At 44.5% G+C, this 22,658-nt stretch overlaps 1 protein-coding gene across 2 annotated transcripts in view; it reads left to right on the top strand.

Moving 5' to 3' along the window:
- Positions 1-10,699: 10,699 nt before the first annotated feature.
- Positions 10,700-22,658, top strand: part of PRPS2 (phosphoribosyl pyrophosphate synthetase 2) — a 34,035-nt gene continuing 22,076 nt past the window's right edge. Inside the window, exon 1 of one of the 2 annotated variants that reach the window (XM_045290716.1) lies at positions 10,700-10,812. In XM_045290716.1, coding sequence (XP_045146651.1) covers positions 10,739-10,812 — 74 coding nt within the window. In that variant the 5' untranslated portion in view covers positions 10,700-10,738. Of the gene's footprint in view, positions 10,813-22,381; positions 22,577-22,658 lie in introns of those variants that run through there. The other variant, XM_004709966.2, reaches the window with a different exon arrangement.

Raw genomic sequence — 22,658 nt, 5'->3', positions numbered from 1 at the left:
TAAATAACAACCTTGTTTGCTGAGGAGGACTTGAAGCACTTGCTGATAAAAATCAAGGATTCCAGCATTCAGTATGGATGAAAACTCAATGTAAGGACTACTATTTACTTACTTTTTAAAAAATTATTATTTTATTGGGAGCTCTTACAGATACTGAAACAATTCATAGTTCAATTAGGTCAAACAAAATTGTACAATTACTGCCACCATCAGTTTTATAACATTTTCTTTCTTCTTGAACTCCTTGATATCAGCTCCTCTTTATCCCCTCCCCCCACCACCCTACTCCCCAGGAATCCTAATTATAATATAATATAATAATATTATTATTATTGCTGTATCTTACATCCTCCAATGTATCCTTTCACCTGCACTTCCATTGTTCATTCCCCTCACATGGATTTATATAGTCCTCATTGCTATCAGTTCCCCCTTCCCAGCCCCTCTTTTCCCGTACCCTGAGGGAATCATTGCTCCCATGACTGTTTCCGATGGGTTATCTAGCTTGGCTTTCATGCATGGAAAGATCTTAATTATACAATGGACCTACATAGGTCTGACAAGAATAATGAGGTGAAACAAAGTCCATCATGGTAAGGGGGAGGAAATATTACAGAGATAGTGGATAGTTATGTATTTCATCAGTGCTATACTTCACCCTAGAAATATATCTCACATGTGGCCCGTTGGCAAGGTACTGTTCAATTATTTTACAGGTGGGTTTCGAGTCTCCACTTTGTTCACGCTCCTTTGCATCAATTTTATTGCTTGTTTTTTTTTAATTTCTGATACTTATTCCCTTTGATCACCACGGCTGGTGTGCTTCTACCATGAGGGCTGTATTGCTTCCATGCTAGCTGGCTACTTGCTTAATTTCAAGCTTTTAAGACCCCAGGTGCTATATCTTTCAATTGATGGGCACCATCTGTGGTTCCTAGGTGCATGGGAGGGGAGGAGGCAGGGGGAGAGGAGTTGTGAGTCAATAAAGACAGGAGAATAGCGAGGGTTCTAAAATGGTGAGTAGGGTGTAGTGTTCCTGGTCATGTTGGATAAATTCAAATGTATTTGAGGGGAATTACTGAGAGGTGAAAGATGAGTAAACATGATGGTGGGGCAGGAGGGAAGAAAACAGAACAAAAGGAAAGAAGAACAAAGTAAAAAAAGTATATATATATAGGTATAAATAAAGATATGCATATATGTAAATATATAAAAATAGGTATGTCTAGATAGATAGATAGATAGATAGATAGATAGATAGATAGATAGATAGATAGATAGATAGATAACAAAGAAACAGATGGACTTTGGGCCTCAACTTAAATCTCACCTCAGTAGAAGAAAGGTTTGTTCTAATAAGGTGGCACTGGTAAGATAAAATAAAATAATAATTTATAAATTATCAGGGGTTCATGAGGGAGGGGGGAGCGGGGAGGGAAGGGGAAGGAAAAAAGGAAAATAAGGAGCTGATTCCAGGAACCCAAGCAGAAAGCGAGTTTTGAGAATGATGAGGGCAATGAATGTATAAGTGTGCTTTACACAATTGATGTATGTGTGGATTGTGATACGAGTTGTATGAGCCCCAATAAAATGATTTGTTTTAAAAAGAAAGAAAGTAAAAGCGGAAAAAATATGTGAAATTAAAAAAAGAAAAGGTGGCACTGTATGATACTCATCTTCCTGACATATCACTGAAGACAAAATGGGTGTGTAAGGAAATATACTTACTATTTTAATGCATTCCTTGCTTTATTATGATATATATTAATATGGTAGGCATGGTTCTGCCACTGTTAATGAATAATATTTAAAAAGCTTTGCCTTATCAAAAAAAATCAGCAAGGGTCACAAGGAAGGGATGAGTCAACCAGGGCTCAGTATAGTGCTGATGAAACACACAATATTTCTCTGGTCCCTTGAGACTTCCTCACCCCCCACGATCATGACTCTAGTCCTGCCTTTCACTGCGGGCTAGGCTGCAGCATGGACACAGGTACAGATAAGAGATGAGCTCAGGACACACGGAATCCAGGAACAGGAATAGGGGTAATGATCCCAAGAGAGTAGGGAAGATGGGGAGAGGAGGGGAAGAAGAGGGAACCAATCGCAATGATTGACATATAACAACACACAGAAACACACACACACACACACACACACCCCACACTCCAGGGGGAAGAACAACAGAAACGTGGGTTAAGGGAGACAGCAGTCAGTATAAGATATGAACGTAAAAATAATTTATAATTTATCAAGCGTTCATTTGGATCGGAGGGTGGGAGTAGGGAGGGCAAAAAGAGGAGCTGATACCAAGGGCTCAAATAAAAAGTAATTTTTTTGAAAATAATGATGGCAACATATGTATAAATATGTTGATACAATTGATGGATGGCTTGTTTTAAGATCTGTAAGCGCCCCCAATAAAATTATCTTTCGTTATTATTATTTTTAACCATTTCATTAAATGATTACAGCATTCAAGAACTAGAGAAGGGTTGTGTGTTTCATTCATGCTATACTGCTCCCTGACTTGCTCATCTCTTCCTTATGACCCTTCTGTGAGATGTCTAATTATCTACAGATGGACTTTGGGTCTCCACTCCACCCTCCCCCTCATCGACATCAATATGATATTTTGTTTTGGGTCTTAGATGCCTGATACCGGATACCTGATCCCTTTGACACCTCATGATCACACAGGCTGGTGTGCTTCTGCCATGTGGGCTTGGTTGCTTCTCAGCTACATAGCTGTGTGTGGTTTGCCTTTGGAGGCCCTTTTCCTTGATGGAACTGAAAATGACCCGAGGAGTCCAAGGAAAAGGGCCATGGCATCCACCCCGACTTGTGGGGACCTCTCATGGGTCAGAAGAGAGCTGTGCTCCACAGAGTTTTCAATGGTTGAGGTGTGAGGAAGTAGATCACCAGGCTGTTCTTCTGAGACACACTTCTGGGTGGAATCCACCTGCCCACCTTTTGGTTAGCAGCTGCGGGCATTAACCATTTGTGCAGCCAAAGGACTGAAATGGAATAATAACACACAGTTCCTCAGTGTTTGTGTTTATAGGTAGGGGTGTTTTCGTTTTCATTTAGATTTTTAGAGCCCTGCTCTCTTTCCATCATAGTCAGGCCATTTGGACTACAATTGTCCTATTACTTCTCTTTCTTCTCCCACTTGAAATACCTTCTGCTCATTCAGACGCAGACGTAACCTTCTAAAAAGATGCTAAACGTTTACCCAATTCCTTTAACAAAGTCTGTGTGGAAATATCAAAATCATACTTTCATTAATGATTTTTTTAATTAAAATGCTTTCTCTCCCCACCCCCTCACTATCATGATCCCAATTCTACCTTACAAATACAACTAGACCAGAGCATGTACATGGGTTCAGATAAGAGCTCTCCACACAGAGAATCTAGGACTGATAACCCCCTCAGGAACAATGATGGGAGTAATGAGACCAGGAGGGTATAGGGAAGGTGGAGGGAGAAAGGGAGAACTGAGCGCAATGATCAACATATAGCCCCCCGCCAAGGGAGACAGACAACAGGAATGTGGGTGAAGAGAGACAGTGATCAGTGTAAGACATGAAATAATAATAATTTACAAATTAGCAAGGGATAATGAAGGAGGGAGTGTGGGTGAGCGGGGGAAATTAGCTGATACTTAGGGCTCAAGTAGAAAGAAAATGTTTTCAAAATGATGATGGCAACATATATACAAATGTGCTGGACACAATGGATGGATGGATGGATGGATGGATGGATGGATGGATGGATGGATGGATGGATGTAAGAACTGTAAGAGCCCCCTGTAGAGTGATTTTTTAAAAATGTGGCTCCATAGTCAGAATGTGGAGAAAAGCCTGAGACCATTCAACATGCTGAGGGATGGAAAGGTAGTGGTAGAACTGTTAGGTAGCTAGCATAGGAACTGGGGCATCCATTATGCATGCTCAGAGGCTCAAGCTTCTGGCCAGGAAGGGGTGGTACACCTAAGTGGGCATTGCACCTGGATTGGCCCATCTGGGCAAGGTGAATTCAATTCAGCCAATGGGGTCAACCGGGTAGTCAGCTATGCCTCCTCGCAGAGGAATTGAAAAGGCAGGATCCCGGAGCCCACTGTGTGACTTTCTCGAGCAGCTTCTAGGCAGGCTTTATGGGGGTGAGGGGCCCTGCAGGTGCCTGTGTAAACCTGAAACTTCTAACTTTCATAAAACTCACTCGGATCACAAACCAGGCTTCGGCGTGAATTCTTTCTCGTGCAAAGCCAAGGACTGAGATATATCTTTCCCATGAGAGCTCTTACATATTAGTGCCTTGACTCAGATATATAAGGTAAGCTGACTCCAGATACTTTCTTGGACTGGGCCCTCGCATCCTGGTCTCATGGGTTTTTAGGCACTTTCTGGACTCTTTTTCACCTCACCACCCTTGGGAGACAATGTGTTGCTGGAAAGGATGCCAGGCTGTACTGCTCCTGCCAAAACACCACCGAGGCAGATGGTCCTCAGAACTGACTCACGGGGACACTCATAATGTATTGCCACAGCTCCATCCTTTTGTTTCTGTCTTTTCATTTATGGTATATGGGACTTTATGTCTGCCTTTCTATGTCTGCTTTCCTGGGTGCTTGCATGCCTCCTTCAGTATTGATTTCTGGGAGGGGGCTGGGACACTGTTGCCTGCAGGGTTGGAGAATTTCGATTCCCAAAGCTTTTTAGAGTCTCGGTGGTCTGCTTTGTGTTCCAGCCAGCTAGATGACTGGGTGCACCCACGTAAACCCTGTTAGTTTCTGCAGGACTCTGGCTCTGGTGGCTGGCCCCCTGCAGCTGCGGCTGCCATTTTCCCAACCATGTGACTCTCCATTCCCTGGCAAGATGGCACCACCTGGTGTCCGCCATTTTGGCTACGGGGCAATGGAACACGAGACCCTGGCCAAGATGGCACCCACCACTCCAGACACATGGGGGGTGGGGCGGTGCCTAGATAGCTGGTTGCTTAGGCCTGGGAATTAGCCCCGCCTAGTACAGGGAGCTGAATGTTTGCTTTTCCCCCTCTATTCCCTTTAGCTTTCTCCTGGTTTTACAAACAAGCTGCTTTAGTGTTCTGCCAGCATGAGTTTGTTCTTTTCCTACCGGCTGGTTTTCCATTGTCCAGGCCTAGGCCAAAGGTGTTCAGAAGCCTAGCCCAAGTGACTGTTAACTTTCGTCTTTCAGTGGTACTGCTTCCAACACTTTTTGCCACAGCTCTTACTACAGCTCTATCACCACAGTGTTCCAGCCAGAAATTCCAATTACCCTAAAGGTTCCCCAAGCTGCTGGACAGATGGCCCTCCCCTTCAGAGATTTAAGAGTCTGCTCTGGCCAGCAGGTGTCTTTGAAGGCCATGGGGCCACACCAAGCAGTAGCCCTCCTAGCTTGTGTTCTAGAGAATGGTCAGACCTACGTCGACAGCAGCGACTAGCTTTGACCCCTCCCTCCGGCAGGGGCACCTGCCTGAGGCCTCAGATTCAAGGCACCCTAGAGGTGCGTGACCCTGTCCTATGATGTAACCTGGAAGGATGTAATGGTCATCCTGGGACAGACTATGACAGATTCTGAGAAAGAACGAGTGCTCAAAGGTGCTAGGAAGTTTGCAGAGGAGTTACATGTGATGAATGAAAAGTACCCCGTAGGGGAAACTGCTGTACCTTTAACAGACCCTGCTTGGAATCATAGTGAGCCTCAGGACAAGTGGGCGCAGGAACATTTCCTAGTGTGCATCACAAATGGACTAAAGTCAGGTAGGCAAGAGACCATTAATTATGCCAAAGTGACAGTGATTTACCAAGGACCTGCGGAGCCTCCTGTAGGCTTTTTAGAGTGGATAAAGGAGGTCCTAAAGAATCATACTGCTATAGATATAGAATCCTATGAGGGGAAAGTCTTACTCAGGGACAAGTCTCTCACACAAGCTGCACCGGACATTCTCAAGAAGCTCTAAAAACCAGTGCAGAAACCTGAAAGAACTAATACGGCCTTTTACAATAAGGAGCAGGAAGGGGAGGGAGAAGGTTCAGGCCCGGGAGAAGGAGAGAAGGAAGGACATCCGGCATGCCCAGGTATTGGATGTATTAGTAACTGATGCCCGTCGAATACCTCCCAGGATTCTCAGACCTTTGAACCAGGTAACAAGTGCTACATTTGCCGGCGGCTAGGTCATTGGGCTAGGAACTGCCCTAACCAGAACAAGCCTCCTCGAACGCCATGTTTCCATTGTAAGCAGATAGGCCACTGGGATGCCCTCTGTTCTAAAGCCAAAAACCTGGAGGAGGGGTGTCCACAATCTAATGTGCAGTTGCTAACGGAGTATTGAAGGCGCCTGCCCCAGACGGCCCAGCAGCAGGAGATAATTGTTACTGGTCTGGAGTCCAAGGTGAGCATCCATGTGGCAGGTAGATCAGTAAATATTCTCTTAGATACTGGCGCCACCAATTCTGTCTTTACCTTCTTCCCTGGACTCCTGGCACTCCGTACCTGCTCCATCCTGGGAGTCTCAGGAAAACATTTTACTGAACCCCTCAGATGCCTATGGGATAACTTCTATTTCTCTCATAGCTTCCTAGTAGTCCCTGAATGTCCAGCTCCTCTCCTAGGCTGAGATATACTGTCCAAGCTACACACCTGCATAGTCATCAGGCCTCATCCTCGTCCCTCTACAGCTTTCCAAATTCTCCTCACAGTGGAGAAGCCACAGATTCCCCCACAGGAACCATGGGAACAAGCCATAACCCCTGAAGTTTGGGACACAAGAGTCCTGGCAAAGCTAAGTATGCTACCCCTGTAAAGATTTTCCTAAAACATCCTACCCAGTTTCCCCATCAGCGACAGTATCCTTTGAAACCTGAAGGCACCAAAGGGTTACAACCCCTTATTATTAAGTTCCTCCAACATGGACTTTTGGTCCCTATTAACGCCCTCTGTAACACCCCAATATTACCAGTTAAAAAGAAAGACGGGTCTTATCGGCTGGTCCAAGACCTTAGGATAATAAATGAAGCAGTGATCCCACTGCACCCAGTAGTGCCAAACCCCTATACCCTCCTAGGGGAAATCCCTAGCTCCACACAGTGGTATAGTGTCCTAGACTTAAGGATGCCTTTTTCTGCATTCCGTTGGATAAACAGTGCCAGCTCCTTTTTGCCTTTGAATGGAAGTTAGAGCAAGGGCAGTCACAGCAACTTAGCTGGACAGTGTTGCGAATTAGCTTCTGAGATAGTCCCCATTTGTTCAGACGAGCCCTAAGCCAGGACCTAGCCGGCCTTACTCTAGAGAGGCGCACGGTCCTACAGTATGTAGATGACCTCCTCATCTGCTCGGCCACTTGGGAACAGTCCATTGCCCACACAGTACAAGTTCTAAGCTTCTTGGCAGAAAGAGGTTACAAAGTCTCCAGGACCAAGGCCCAGCTAGTGCAACAGGAGGTAACGTTCCTTATCAAAAGAAAAGAAAGGGCTCTCCTCAGAACAAGTAAGGGCAATTGTGGAGCTGCCTCAGCTGGAAACACGGATGAAAACACGGAAGCAGCTGTGGGTGATTCCAGGCCTCACAGTGTTTTGTAGAATCTAGATTCCTAATTACAGACTCCTAGAAAAACCCCTATATGAGAGCCTGAAAGGGAGGAGTGATCTAGACCCCCTACTGTGTGCCACAGAGCAGAGGGAAGCAGTAAACCAGCTTAAGACTCTTGAGCTCCAAGCTCCAGCGCTGGGTCTCCCAGACCCTGCAAAGAAGTCTGTCCTGCATGCTCATGAGATAAAGGGAGTAACTCTGGGGGTGCTGGTCCGGAAGCTAGGACCTCAGCCTTAGCCAGTGGCCTACTATCAAAGAGGTTAGATTCTACCTCAGCAGGCTGGCCACCTTGTCTACGAGCAATAGCTGCCATGGCCCTCTTGGTCCAAGAGGCAGTAAAGATCACCGTAGAAGGAACTTTAGAGGTCCTGACTAATCATAGGGTCTCTGAAGTGCTACAAGTTAAAGGTTATAACTGGCTTTCTGATAGTCGCCTATTGAAGTACCAGGTTCTTCTTATAGAAAACCCTGATGTCACTGTCCAGACTTGTAGCACACTCAATCCAGCCCCATTGCTCCCAGATCCAGGGGAAGACACGATATCCCTCCATTCCTGCTTTGAGCTGCTGTCTACCTGCCTCTACCAGACCTCAAAGACCAACCACTGGTGGTAGCAGATTGTGTGTGGTTCTCAGACAGAAGCAGCTTTGTGACTGAGGGAGTGAGCAAGGCCGATTATACCATTGTTTCCCTTGACCAAGTCATTGAAGCTAATCCCCTGCCCCGGGAACTTCAGCCCAGCTGGCTGAACTCATAGCCTTAACCCGGGACCTTGAACTAGCAAAGGGGAAGAAACTAACTTTATTTACTGACTCCAAATATGGGTTTCTGGTTCTCTGTGCCTATTCTTCTAACTGGCAGGAAAGAGGATATCCCTGGTGACTCAGGGAAGCCCCATTAAGTACGGGAGCCAGATCAAGGCACTCTTGGAAGCTGTCCAAAAACCAGCTGAAGTGGCAGCAGTGCACTGCGGAGGGCACCAGAAGGGGGACTCAGAAGTCGCTGTGGGCAACTGAGCCGCTGATGGGGCTGCCACACAGGCAGCCCTGGGCACAAGCCCCTCAGCCTCCATAAATGCCCTAATTCCCCCAGACCAGCTCCCTCTTCCAGATTACTCGCCAGAAGAAGTGGAACAAGCGAAGATGCAGGAATTCTGCCTTCGACCTGATGGATGGTGGGAGAAAGACAACAAGCTCCTCTTGCCACAAAGGTTACAGTGGAAAGTCATGGAAGGCTTCCACGATGCCACTCACCTTAGCCATAAACCCTCCTTGACCCTGCTCACTCAGCAGTTTTGTGGGGCCAACTTAACCTCAACCATCAGGTCAGTAACTTCCCATTGTCTCACCTGTCAGACCAACAGCCCCCAAGAGGCACTCAAAAATCACATGCTCAACCTGTCCAGCACAAGGGATCCTACCCTGGGGAAGACTGGCAGATAGATTTTACCCAGGTTCCTGCTGTCCAGCGATTTAAGTATCTTCTGGGGTTTATAGACAACTTCACTGGGTGGATTGAAGCATATCCCACCCGCACTGAGAAGGCTCATGAAGTGGCTAAAAAATTGCTTCAGGAAGAAATTCCTTGATTTGGGCTTCCCAAATGGTTGCAGAGTGATAATGGGTCTGCTTTCGTCTCCCAAATCACTCAGGCAGTCTCTCTCAACACTTAGGAATAACCTTTTATTTATTTATTTTTTTAATAGTTTTATTAGGGGCTCATACTTGTCTCCACTGTGCCAGGAGGCCTCAGTCTTCGGGGCAGGTAGAGAGAATTAATCAACACCTGAAGTTAACCCTCAGAAACCTGACACAAGAAACTCAGATGAGCTGGAAAGATGCACTGCCAATAGCTCTGCTACGTCTTAGGATTGCCCCACAGCAACCTACGTGTTTGAGCCCCTATGAAGTTTTATATGGGTGGCCTTTTCTTATAACAGAGCCAGCTATAGACTCTGAAGTAGCCTTACTACAGCAATATGCCACCCAAGTAGCCCAATGTCAGGAGGTATTCCATCAATTTGGGCTCATCCAAGCCCAAGGGGAGGAAAAGTTACCACCCTTGTGCCAGGCAGGAGACCTAGTTCTTACAAAAACTTGGAAGGACGGGACCCCTAATTCCCAGCTTTAGCCAGTCTGGAAGGGACCTTTGCCAGTAATTCTCTCTACCCCGACGGCTGTCAAAGTTCCCGGGAAGAGTGCTTGGATCCACCATACATGGGTGAAACCCCGGAAACAGTCACGATCAGACCACTCCGAGGCAGAGGCTGCAGACAAACACCCCTGTGAGCCACTGGGCGGGCTTAGGATGGTGTTTCATCGCCACCCCAGGCCAGATGAGGGCCACACAGACGACTCTACCTCAGACCCACCACAGTCTTTAGGCCAGTGAATGCCTTTACCCTGTTCCTGTGTACATCGTGAACAAACACTCATGCCTGTTAGTCCTAAAAATGTTTATTTATTTCCTGTGACCCTAACCAACTCCAAGGGCACTGCCACCTCACAACCTTACCCTTGTCTCACTTAAATTGTTCACCTGTTTGTCCATTTGTTTGTTTGTTTCTCCAGAAGTTCTCAGGTTACCAAGGCCTCTGGACCAATGTGCCAGCTCCTGGACCACCTCAACCTTATCCATCCTGGACTCTGAATGGAAAACCCCTTCCAACAGAGTAGGAAGGGTGTGGACCCAAGGCCCCACTTCGCCCCTTTTGTCAGCAGGAAGAAGGTAGAGATGTTGTCACACAGTACCCCCAAAATTTGGGACCATACCTCTTCAGGGGAGAAATGTTAGGTAGCTAGCATAGGGACTGGGGCATCCATTATGCATGCTCAGAGGCTCAAGCTGCCAGCCAGGAAGGGATGGTTCACCTAGGTGAGCATCACACCTGGATTGACCCATTTGGGCCAGGTGAATTCCATTCAGCCTATGAGGTTGACCAGGATCGTCAGCCACTCCTCCCCATGGAGGAGTTGAAAAGGCAGGATCTCGGGGCCTACCGCGTGACTTTCTAGAGCAACTTTTGGCAGGCTATAGGGGGATGAAGGGCCCAGAGGGTGCCTGTGCAAACCTGAAACTTCTTCTAACGTTCATAAAACTCACTTGGATCACAAACCAGGCTTCCGCATGAATTCCTTCTCACTCAAAGCCAAGGACCGAGGTATATCGCTCCCACAAGATATCGAACAGAACTGGAACAGGTAGGGGTGTGTGTGTGCATGTTTTTCTTATTATACAAGGACTTAAGAGTTTTCTTGGGTTGGCCATTCATCATATCACCTGGCAAAATTATCTCACTTGATTTTCACCATATGCTAGGCCTTCTTGGACATTCAAGGAGCATCAGACAGAAGCCACTTCTCAGTTTAGCATCTTGCCTGCTTGCCTGCCTTCTTTGTTTCCCAAATAGTGTGTGTGTGAATTTACCATGCAAGGTCCTAGGTGAGGGGTCAGCAAGCTACAGCCTGTGAGTGCATTTCTGCCTGCCTCATGGATTTGTACAGACTACAAGCTAAAAATGTTTTATTCTGTTTTGTTTTTACCATTTTGCATGTTGGGGGCCGAGTGGGGCATCAAAAGAAGGCCAGCAAAATTCAGTGTCTATAAGTAACATTTTATTGGGACATAGACACATCCATTCCCTTACAACTGTGATGGCTTTCTTGTCACAACAACAGAGTTGCGTCGTTGTGACAGAGACCCTATGGCGGCAAATATTTTCTCCCCAGCCAACTTCTATACGAGATGATGATGATGATGATAAAACTCGGTTGGCCTCCTGTTATTCACGGTCTAGTCACAATGCCATAAAAACTGGCAAGGAGAGCACTGAAGAGTAAGAGAAAAGCTATCACAGCAATCAACAAATAGGCCCATGAGATCAAGAGAAACTGGGGTAGAGGGTGTGCAGAGGAAGAACAAGATATTGTATATAGGAGATGAAAGAAGTAAGGAAAAAGTCAGAAAGAAGTACCACATATCATCTGAAACCAAAAGAGCATCGGAGCCAGTGAGAGTGACCCCAAAGAGGAGGGTGCGCATGCAAAAGTCCGATGGAAACGGGTTGTCTGTGTTTCAGAGAGGAGGCTCCAGAAGCTGAAGGTCAGTGAGTGAAGTGGGAGGGGTTATTGGTATGCGCCGCCATCAAGGTCAAGCCTACCCTAACTTATAGCGACTCTGTAGGGCAGAGTGGAACTGCCCCATCATGTTTCCCAGGCTACAAGTCTTCCCAGAAGCAGAGCCCAAGCTTTCTCCTGCAGCGCAGCTGGTGGGCTCCGAGCTTGGAGCTTTCAGCTAGCGGCCAGGCCCTTCACCATTGCATCTCCAGAGCTCCTGATAGCAGGGGTCAACCACCTGCCACTACTGCCAGTGCCTAGGGAGCAAGGTCAAATTCCAATGCATGCTGGATCTAGCTCTCATGAAGTTCATGGATGACACCAGACTCTTGTATCTGGAATCTTTATTTTCCAGAAGTGACTGATGCACCCCACATGCAAAGCACAACCCCCTGGGCACAACCCAGTTATGGGGCTCCATCTGAAGCCCTGTAATTCCACCTGCCCTTTCCCTCTCACTGACCCACTTTCAGAGAAAACAGTCCGTTCATTTCCTCACCACAGTCCTTGGTAGCAAGCACCTGTGCTTCGTTTCCATCATTGTGGGCGCCCTGATTTTCCTCTGTGTTCTATTAAGAAGGTCCTTTGATCCGGGGTAACTGTTCTAGGCTAGCTCCTTTGACCTCTTACGAGACTCCACCACTGCTTTGTTTTTCTGAGGCAAGAAGTTCCAGCTTACATTGTATCAACTCAGCCAAATCTCTCAGGGCCTTGGGTCCTCAGAGTGAAAACCAACCCCCTTATTTTGAAAATTGGGAACTAAAGTGAAGCAAATGAAACTTTCATCTTGTTTTTTATTTGAACTGCACTGACTTAAGTGATGGAGACTCAAGCCCCCCAGTCACTCCTCAGGAGAAAGATGAGGCTGTATGCTTCCTTAGAGATTCACAGTCTTGACAACCCAAAGAGGCGGTTCTACTCTGTCCTATCAGGATGCTCTAGGTAGCAATGAACTTGGTAGCAGTGGGGGCAGCCTCTGGAGTCCTGGTGGGTTCGGGGTGGGGCTGCTCACCACCAGGCCAGTGGTTCATATTCAAGTCTGTGGGAATTGATTTTGTGGCTTTGCTTTTTTGGTGAGTGAGCCCTGAAAAATGAAGGCAAGGTTTTCTTTACTGGCAAATTCCAGCTGATCTGTACAGAAGAGGGGGCAATAGAATTCGACAAATGACCATATTTGTCCAGGGTAAAACCAACCAACCAGTTGCCGTTGAGTCACTTCCGTTGGTCAGAGAAGAACTGTGTTCCACAGGTTTTCATTGACTGTGATTTCTCCTTGAAGCAGATCATCAGGCCTTTCTTAGGAGGTGCCTGTGGATGGATTTGAACCACTGGCCTTCCCATTAGTAGCCCAGTACTTAGCTGTTTGCACCGCTATCTACAAGATTAATACTTAGAATCAATCACTCCTCAGGAGAAAGATGAGGCCTTCTGATTCAGTAAAGATTTACAGCCTCAAAACCCTGAAGGGGCAGTTCCACTCTGTCCTGTAGGGTCACTATGAGGTGGAATTGACTCTGGCAGTGGGTTGATAAGGGAGGAAGGTTTTATATATTTATAGAGCTATGCCTCTATCACCATGGTTAATTTTAGAACATACCCATCATCTGAAATGCAATCTCTGCACCCCTTATCTGGCACCCCCACCCCCAGCAAAAAACATTTCCATCCTCCCTCCAGGCCTAGGCAATCAATCACTCACCAATCAGTTTTTTGTCTTGATGGAGTGGCCTATTGTGGCTATTTTCTATAAAGTGGCCCTGTACATGTGGTCCCGTGACTGGTTTCTTTCACTCAGCAGAACATTTCCAAGATTTCATCCACGCTGGAGGGTACATGGTACTTCATTATTCTTGATAAGTAAGATTGCATTGCATGGGTAGATACATTAGATTTAGCCATTCAGCAGTTGATGGACATGTGGGCTGTTTGCCCTTGTCGATTACTATGGACATTTGTGTACAAGTTCTTGTGTGGATGGATGGATCTGGGAGTGGAATTGCTATAGTTCGAATCGATTCTATAGCAGTAAGGAGAGAGAGGTTTGGATGGTAACTATGTTCAATCATTTGAGGACCTATCAGGTGATTGTTTTCAGCAGCTACACCATTTTCCGTTCCCACCTGCAATGTGTGAGGGTTGTTCCTTTTATTCCTCGGTTTCTGCTAACACTTGTTAGCATCTTTCATTTTAGCCATCCTAGAGGGAAGACAGGGTGTCCTGGAGGCAAAGTGGGTTATGCTTTGGGCTGATAACTGAAAGATCAGCAGTTTGAAACCACCAGCCGCTCTATGGGAGCAAGATAAGGCTTTCTACTCCGGTAAAGATGTACAGTCTTGGAAAACCTCAGAGACAGTTTGACTGCCCTATTGGGTCCCAAGGACTCAGAATGATAGTGAGTTTGTGAGCGGTAGCCAGGGAACCAAGGGTGGTGACTTGAGTCACACCCTCTACTAAGGTGGAGATTCAATGGCAGGGAGTTTGAGTGTTTTTGAGGGTGAAGACAGAGTCTTGATGGCACAGTGGCTAAAGCATTCAGCTGCTGACCCAAAGGTCCTGTGGTTCACACCCACCAGCCTGGAGAAAGATGGGATGATTTGCTTCTTAAAGATTTACATCCTTGGAAACCCTGCAACGCAGCTCGACTTTGTTCCCGAGGGTCGCCATAAGTCAGGATCCACTTGCTGACAACAGGTTGAGGTTTTGCTCTTTAAGATGAAGTGCTGTCTCATTGTGGTTTTGATTTAAAACTTAATGACTACTGCCTGCTCCTGTGTTCATGTGCTTATTGGTCATTTGTGGCCAGCTCTGGTGGCATAGTGAATTATGAGTTGGGCTCTTAACAGAAAGGTCAGCAGTTTGAAACCACAGGAGAAAGATGGGTCTACTCAAGAGTTAGTCTCAAAACTCCACAGGCAGTTCTACTCTATCCTATAGGGTTACTATGCGTCAGAATCAAGTTGACGGGGTGGGTTTGGAGAGTTTTTTAGATTGAATACTTGATGCTCTTTCTCTCTTTTTGAATTATTTCATAATTTTATTGTGTAAATAGAATATAAATTATTTAACAATTCTCTCATTTGGATTTTATATCCGCTTTTGCATTGGCTTTTTAAGAACAAAAGGAAAAAGCTTTTTATTGTGAATGAGGTGAAGGTGTACAAAGCAAATCATTTTTCTGTTTAACAATTCATACAAATTTTGTTTCACGTCACTGATTGCAATTCACACAATATAACATCATTTATCCCACTTTCTCCCTCTGTGTCTTGTTTATATTGCTCTTTTCCTGACCCTTCTGAGCATTGTCTTTGGGTAAACGCTGCCCTTTTGATTTCAAATAGTTGACTATTCTATGGTGGGCTACCTCCTTAGTGTTAACTAAACTCCCTGCCATCGAGTCCATGTTGACTCATAGTGACGCCCCTCCCTGTGGGGTGTCTGAGGCTGTAACTGTTGACAGGAGTAGAAAGCCCGTCTTTCTCCCTCAGAGTTGCTGGTGCTTTCAAACTACTAACCATGAGGATCGCAGATCTCCTATAGACCTGTCTATTGTCAGGCTATTAAACCATGGGGGTGAGTTCATTTTGAGATGTGAAGGCTAATCAAGGGCCATAGCCTCTAGGGTTCCATCCGTCTCTATCTCTAATTTTTAATGATTTTTATTTCTGCTCCCCATTTTTCTCCCACTCTACCCAGGCCTTTCAAATGTGATCCCTGTCTGAGCAGATGCTTGTGGCTGGTAGCCTCCTACTATCCAGTTCTTCTGGTCTTAGGGTTATGGAGACTGATGGTTCATGTGGCCCATTAGCCCGCTGGACTAATTGTTTCCATGGATCTTCAGGTTTCTTCGCTCTTCTTTCCTCTGGACACACAGAAACCAGCAGTTGCACTTTAGATGGCCTCTTGCCAGCTTTTAAGACTCCAGTTGTTACTCACCAAAGTCAGATATAGGACATTGTCTTTATGGATTATCTTATGCCAATTGATCTTGGTGTCCCCTGAGACTATGGTCTTGACACCCACCCTGGCCCAGTGACTTCTTCCTTTCAGGTGTTTGGTTAAGTCTAAGATGTTTTCATAACTTTTCACCCTGTACACTCTACTAAATTTATGGATATTTTTGCAGCAAATGTAAAATATATAGAAAATTCCTCTGCCAAACCTATATACGGTTTGCCTCTCTTCTTTGGAGAAATGTCTAGTCAGATTCTTTGCTCATTTCTTTTCCCCAAGAAGTTTTATTGGCATTTAATTCATGTATCATATAATGCAATACTTCAGTCACATCAAGAAGAGTTGTACAATCATCACCACAATCGGTTTTAGAATTCTCTTTGTCATAAACTCCTCATTTTCTGCCAACCTCCCTTGCCATATCCCCAAGGGACCATTAATCCAGTTACTGTCTCTATAGATGTACCTATCCTGGACTTCATAGACAGGAAAACATGAAAAAATAAACCCAACAAACAACAACAAATAACAAGAATAACAAAGTAAAACAGATTAGAAACTCAATGGAAAAGAAAGCAGAAAATATTAAAAACCAAATGGATAATAAGGAAGAGCAAATGATAGGATGGTGAATTTTAACCTAACTGCATCTGCAACAATCCACTTGCCAAAGCATTCTGCATGTTAGCAAGGCTATTCATATCTCTGGTCCATGATCCAAGGAATTGCTCAGGTGCCTAATCCACGTGTATTTCCCCTTCTCTCTTTTTTTAAATTGAAAGAGCTTTAAAATGATTTAAATGGAGATCAAATGAGAAGGTATTACATTTTGACCTCACTATGTCTGCCATAATCAACTTTACAATGCTCTCTGTCTTATAATAGGGCTATTTGGATACCTCAATTATGATCTGAGGGGATTCACCGGAGGATAAATCTGTGTGTGGACACTGCAAATAGATTTTGGGCTTCCACTGTCATCCATAGCCTTCTGCGAACCAGGTATTCACAATTTAAACTCTGATGCCATGCCCTCCTTTAGATTTGGATTATATTATTTACAATCCTTGAATCACACAGGCTGGTCTGTTTCTCCTGTATGGACTTAGCTGATCCCTCCCTTAGAGGGCTGCTTGTTTGAAAATCTTTGCTCATTAAAAATGTTTTTTTTCTTTCACTTTGAGTATTTACAGTTCTCAGTTCTTTAGATATTCTAGGTACAAGTGCCTTATCAGATATATAGTTTGAAAATATTTTCTCCCATTCAGTGTGTTGTCTTTTTGTCATCTTGATGGAATTCTTTGAAGCACAAAAGTTGTTTTGTTTTCACTCTAGAGGACAGTTTATTTTCTCTTAATACAGGAGGCTAACAAATGAAGCCCTCAAATTTTCGATTTTGATGATATCCAGCTTTTCTATGTGATCTCAGATCCAAGATATCTTGTAAAATACTTATTATTTTAAGTTAAAATGCTAACGCAGGGATTATTAAAGTAATCTGTAGATTCAGTGAAATCTGATCAAAATTCTAGCAGCCTCCTTTACAATAATAGGAAAACCAATAGTCAATTTAATACAGAAAGGCAAGAAGCCCTGAATAGCAAACAAGGTTGAAAGAATAGTAGAAGGACACATATTTTCTGATGTTAATACATACCATACAAACACAGTAGTCAAAACAGCTTAGTTCTGATATAGCAATAGATACAAAGACCAATGGAATAGAATTGAGTCCAGAAATAAACCTACACACCTATGACCTAGACATTTTTGACAAGGATGCTAAGTCCATTAGATGAGAAGAGTTTCTTCAATAAATAATGCAGGGAAAATTAGGTTTCCACATTCACACACACAAAAAACGAATGTCTCAAATGATGTACAAATGCAAATTAGCAATGGATTAAGGACCTACATGTGCAATCTAAAACCATAAAATCCTTAGAAGAACAATGGGATCAATGTCACGAAATTAAGCTTGGAGAAACTGTTGAATTGATGTATGCTTTGCATGTATACTCTCAACAATGAATTAAGTAAAATCTAGGTGGAAATGTTAATGCAGGAAATCAAAACGACGAGATATTTGTGCTGTAGACAGTCTATCTCCATTGACTTATGAAATAGGAGAGAATAGGAAAAACAGTAATTTGAGCTTGTTGCCATTTTCACCTCTTGTCTTTGCCACATCCTTTAGGCGAGTTCTTGTCACCAAGTATAGAAGAGCTCTAAACATTTGCTGAATGAATTTTTCCCCAACTACCCCAGGATTTTAGCAGTTTTACTTGAGTATCATTAATGGCATTGCTCTATAATTTGAGCATTCTGTTGGGCCCCCTTTCTTTGGAATGGGTACAAATATGGATCTCTTTCAGTCACTTGGCCAAGTAGCTGTCTTCCAAATTTCCTGGAGTAACGGTGTCCAGTGCTTCATCAGCTTGTTAAACATTTCCACGGGCATTCCATCAATTCCTAGAGCCTTGCTTTTGGCTAATGCCTTCAGCACAACTTGGACTTCTTCCATTGGATCTTGATCATATGCTCCCTCTTGAAATGGCTGAATGCCAACTAGTTTTTTGGTACTATGACTGTGCATTCTTTCCATCTTCTTTTGATGCATCCTGCATCGTTCACTATTTTGCCCATAGAATCTTTCAATATTTCAACTCAAGGTTTGAATTTTTTTCTTCAGTTCTTTCAGTTTAAGATATGATGAGCTTGTCCTCTTTTTTGTTCTCTTACTCTAGATCACTGCACATGTCATTATAATACTTTGTCTTCTCCAGCTGCCATTAGAAATGTTCTGTTCCTCTCATTGACTTCATCATGTCTTTCATTTGCCTTAGCTACTCTATGATTTGTTTCAGAGTCTCTTCTGATATCCACTTTGATCTTTTCTATCTTTCTTGACTTTCTGATAACCTTTTGCTTTCTTCACGTATGATGTTCTCGATGTCATCTCACACCTCATCATGTCTCTGGGCATTAGTGTTCAAGGCATCAAATGTGTTTAGGTGGGATAGATTCAAGGTCATATTTTGGCTCTTGTAAACTTGTTTTACTTTGCTCCAGCTTCAACCTGAACTTACATATAAGCAATTGATAGTCTGTTTCATAGTCAGTCCTTTGACTTGTGTTAGATGCAGATATTGAGCTTCTTCATCATCTCTTCCCACAGAAATAGTCAATTTGATTTCTTTGTCTTTCATCTGGGGAAGTCCACATGTATAGTTGCTGTTTGTGTTGTTGAAAAAAAGATATTTGTTATGAACAAAGCGTCTTGCAAAATTCTATCATGACATCTCCAGCTTCATTTCTATCACTAAGACCATATTTTCCAATTGCTGTTCCTTATTTTTTGTTTCCAACCTTTGCATTCTGATCGCCAACAATTATTAATGCATTTTGATTGCATGCTTATTCAATTTCAGACTGAAGACCTTGGTAGAATTCTTCAATTTCTATATCATTAGCTTTAATGGCTAGTGGGTACATTTGAATAATAGTTGTATTGATTGGATTTCCTTGTGTTCAGATAGAATTTATTTTATCATATGCTAGTAAATTTTTACTGAAGATCATCCAACAATGGTTGCAGCAGTACATTGATTTGGAGCTTCCAGAAATTCAGGACAGATTCAGAAGAGGATGTGGAACAAAGGATATTGTTGTTGATGGCAGATGGATCTTAGTTGAAAGCATAAAGATGTTTACTTGTTCTTTATTGACTATGCAAAGACATTCAATTGTATAGAGCATAACAAACTACGGATATCCTTGAGAAGAATGGGAATTCCATACCACTGCTTTGTGCTCATGTGGAATTTCTACATGGTTGAAGAGGAAGTTGTGTGAACAGAACAAGGGAAGATTGCAATGTTTAAAATCAGAAAAGGTGTGTGTCAGGATTGTATCTTCTCACCATACTTATTCAATGCGTATACTGAGCAAATCATCAGAGAAGCTGGCCTATATGATGAAGAATGTGACATCAGGTTTGGAGAAAGGCTTATCAACAGCATGAGATATGCAGATGACACAACCTTGCTTGCTGAAAGTGAGGAGGCCTTGAAGTACTCGCTGATGAAGATCAAGGATTGCAGCCTTCAGTATGGACGACAACTCGATGTAAAGAGGAGCAAAATCCTCGCAACTGGACCAGTAGGTGACATCATGATAAATGCAGAAAAGATTGGAGTTGTTAAAAATTTTATCTTGCTTGGATCCACAATCAATGTTGATGGAAGCAACAGTTAAAGAGATCAAATGAGGAACAGTGTGGAGTAAATCTGCTGCAGAAGACCTCTTTAAAGTGTTGAAAAGTAAGGATATTTCTTTGGGGGCTGAGCTGTGCCTGATCCAAGCAACAGCTTTATATGCAGATGAAAGTTGTACATTGACTAAAGAAGACTAAGGAAGTGTGGATGCAGTTGTTTATCTCAATGGCATCTCTGTCCACCCATAAATCAAATAAGGAAGCTCAAATTCAGTATTATTTCCTCCCCTTGTCTTAGGACAGTTATTCATTACTGTTTTTTAATTGTCTGAACGCCCTAAAAAAGCATGCTTTATTTATCATTTTATCTCCCATTTGTCACATAGTCTAACAATGAGCAAAATTTTAAATATGTAACCATAGCTTAGTGCTTTAAAGTACAGGTCAAACCAGAAACATATGCCTTAGCATTATGGTGTTAATATAACCAACAAAAGAAATAATCAATCAGTCTCAGAGGTAAAACAAAACTCAGACTGACTCAAAAGAGATCAAAACTTGAAAACTATGAGCAATAGGATGAAAACCATGGGAAAAAAGAGGCAGGAGAGATTAGATTTAGCCACCTTCTCAGTATTTCATTTTACTTACCAATAAAAAAAACTGACTTATCTGAGTTGTGCCTTCTTCTTTCTTTTAGCTTGGTTTATTTTTTAAAAAGCATTTTTTCTGGGGGCTCTTACAGCTCTTATAACATTCCATACAAGAAATGATGCATTTGAATGATGGTACTGGAGAAGAATATTGCAAAGTGCCACGGACAGCCAAAAGAACAAACTAATCTCTTTTGAAAGAAGTACAGCCAGATAGCTCCTTAGAGTCAAGGATGGGGAGACTTCCTCTCACGTACTTTGGACATGTTATCAGGAAAGCCCTGTCCCTAGAGAAGAACATCATGCTCCTTAAAGTGGAGGGGCAGCAGGGAGAGAGGAAGGCCCTCAAGGGCATGAATTGACACAGTGTCTGCAACAATGGGCTCAAACACAAGAACAATTGCGAGCATGGTACAGGACTGAGCAGTGTTTTCTTCCGTTGTGTATAGCCTCGCTATGATTCAGAACCGAGTCAACGGCATCGGACAATCTCAGGACTGAAGAAGCCCTGGTGTTGTAGTGGGTTTCTCATAGGGCTACTAATCTCATGGTCAGAAATTCAAATTCACCAGCTGGTCGATGGGAGAAAGATGAGGTTTTTCACTCCCCTAAAGATTTGAGTCAGAGTCTACTCTACGGCAGCGAGAGGTTTTGTTTTGAAATTTTTCATTCCAGGACTGGTTGGTTCAAATGTGCGTGGTTGCTAACCAAGAGGTTGGAGATTCCCGACTACTCAGATTCCTCAAGAGGATGTGCTGGTGATCTATTTCCAAAAAAATCAGTCCTTGAAAACTTTATGGAGCACGGCTCCACTCTGGTACACCTGGGGTCTCCGTAAGCCAGAACTGACTCAACACCCATCTGGTTTGGTTTGGGTTTATGTAACAAGAGAGAGAAATGTTAAGATTTTTAATGACAACATCCAAAATGTACTAACAATAATCAAAATTGAGCACAGGAGGCATTCTTTTGAGAGAGGATAGCATTTCTTTGCATTAGGCTTCAAAAGCAGTGTGTCCTAGCATTACATCTATTGCAAATGTTCATCACCTTCCGTGCTCCCAGGCACAAAAACCAGGATCGGGCCCTGGCTCTATAGTTAATCCTTGCTATATAGTTAATCTGGGTGATCAGGATTGGGGTTCTCTCCTGGCTGAGAGGTACCGCCACTGCCAGTTTCTCTCCCTCTTCAGTCAATCCCCATCCTTTGCCCTCCCTGGTGAGGCAGGTCAAGATTGGAGGCAGGAACATGCTCCCCCACTCCCAAGGGAATCTCAGTTGCTTTTGATACACCCCACTTTTTCCACAAGCAAGGGTAGGGTACCTCTGTGTTCCGGGACCAACCAGAATCTCGCAACCACTGGCCCTTTGTATACCCTCACCACACTACCCCCCACTCCCCCAAACTCCTCCATCCCTTTCAGCTCCCCACTCTTCAACCCTCGTCTCTCCTGGCTCCTTCCTTTCCTTTTCCTTCAATTTCACCGGCTTGCCCTCAACTCCTCCTTCCTGTCTTTTCTGTAGCGTTCTCACTCCTTCCCCTGTATTAACAACACTCCCCCACCCCCCCATGCCACCCCGCCTTGGATGCACTTTCTTTCTCCTGCCCTTCAGTTCTTTGCTCCGGGTGCCAGGCTAGCTGGACGCGCTTTCTCACTCCTCCCACTCCAACTGACTCCTCCTCCTTCTCCTCTCGGGCCAGCCACGCTTCCTTGCTGGGCTTCCCTCCGCCCCCTAGCTCCTCCTCTGGCTCCTCCCCATCCTGACGCGCCTTCCTCCAACTCCACCTCCAGATTTAGCTCTTTCCCGCTCCTCCCTGGATCCAGTACCTCCTCAGGTCCAGTAGCTGAGCCTGCCCGGCTGCGTCACCGTCGCCCCGGCCCGGCTCGCTCCGCAGCTCCACCATGCCCAACGTCGTGCTCTTCAGCGGCTCCTCGCACCAGGAGCTGTCCCAGCGCGTGGCCGACCGGCTGGGCCTGGAGCTGGGCAAGGTGGTCACCAAGAAGTTCAGCAACCAGGAGACCAGGTGGGCCCGCAGGCAGTGGCCGCCGGCCGCGCCACCCCTGCCCCCCGCGCTCCCTCTGCCGGCCAGGGCCCCGACCCGGAAC

This window comes from Echinops telfairi, unplaced genomic scaffold (genome assembly GCF_000313985.2).
Source record: "Echinops telfairi isolate 266 unplaced genomic scaffold, ASM31398v2 ScPeMD7_53;HRSCAF=182, whole genome shotgun sequence".
In the NCBI taxonomy this organism is placed as follows: domain Eukaryota; kingdom Metazoa; phylum Chordata; class Mammalia; order Afrosoricida; family Tenrecidae; genus Echinops; species Echinops telfairi.
The sequence above is the reverse complement of the archived record's forward strand: the minus strand, read 5'-3'. Positions and strand labels throughout refer to the sequence as shown.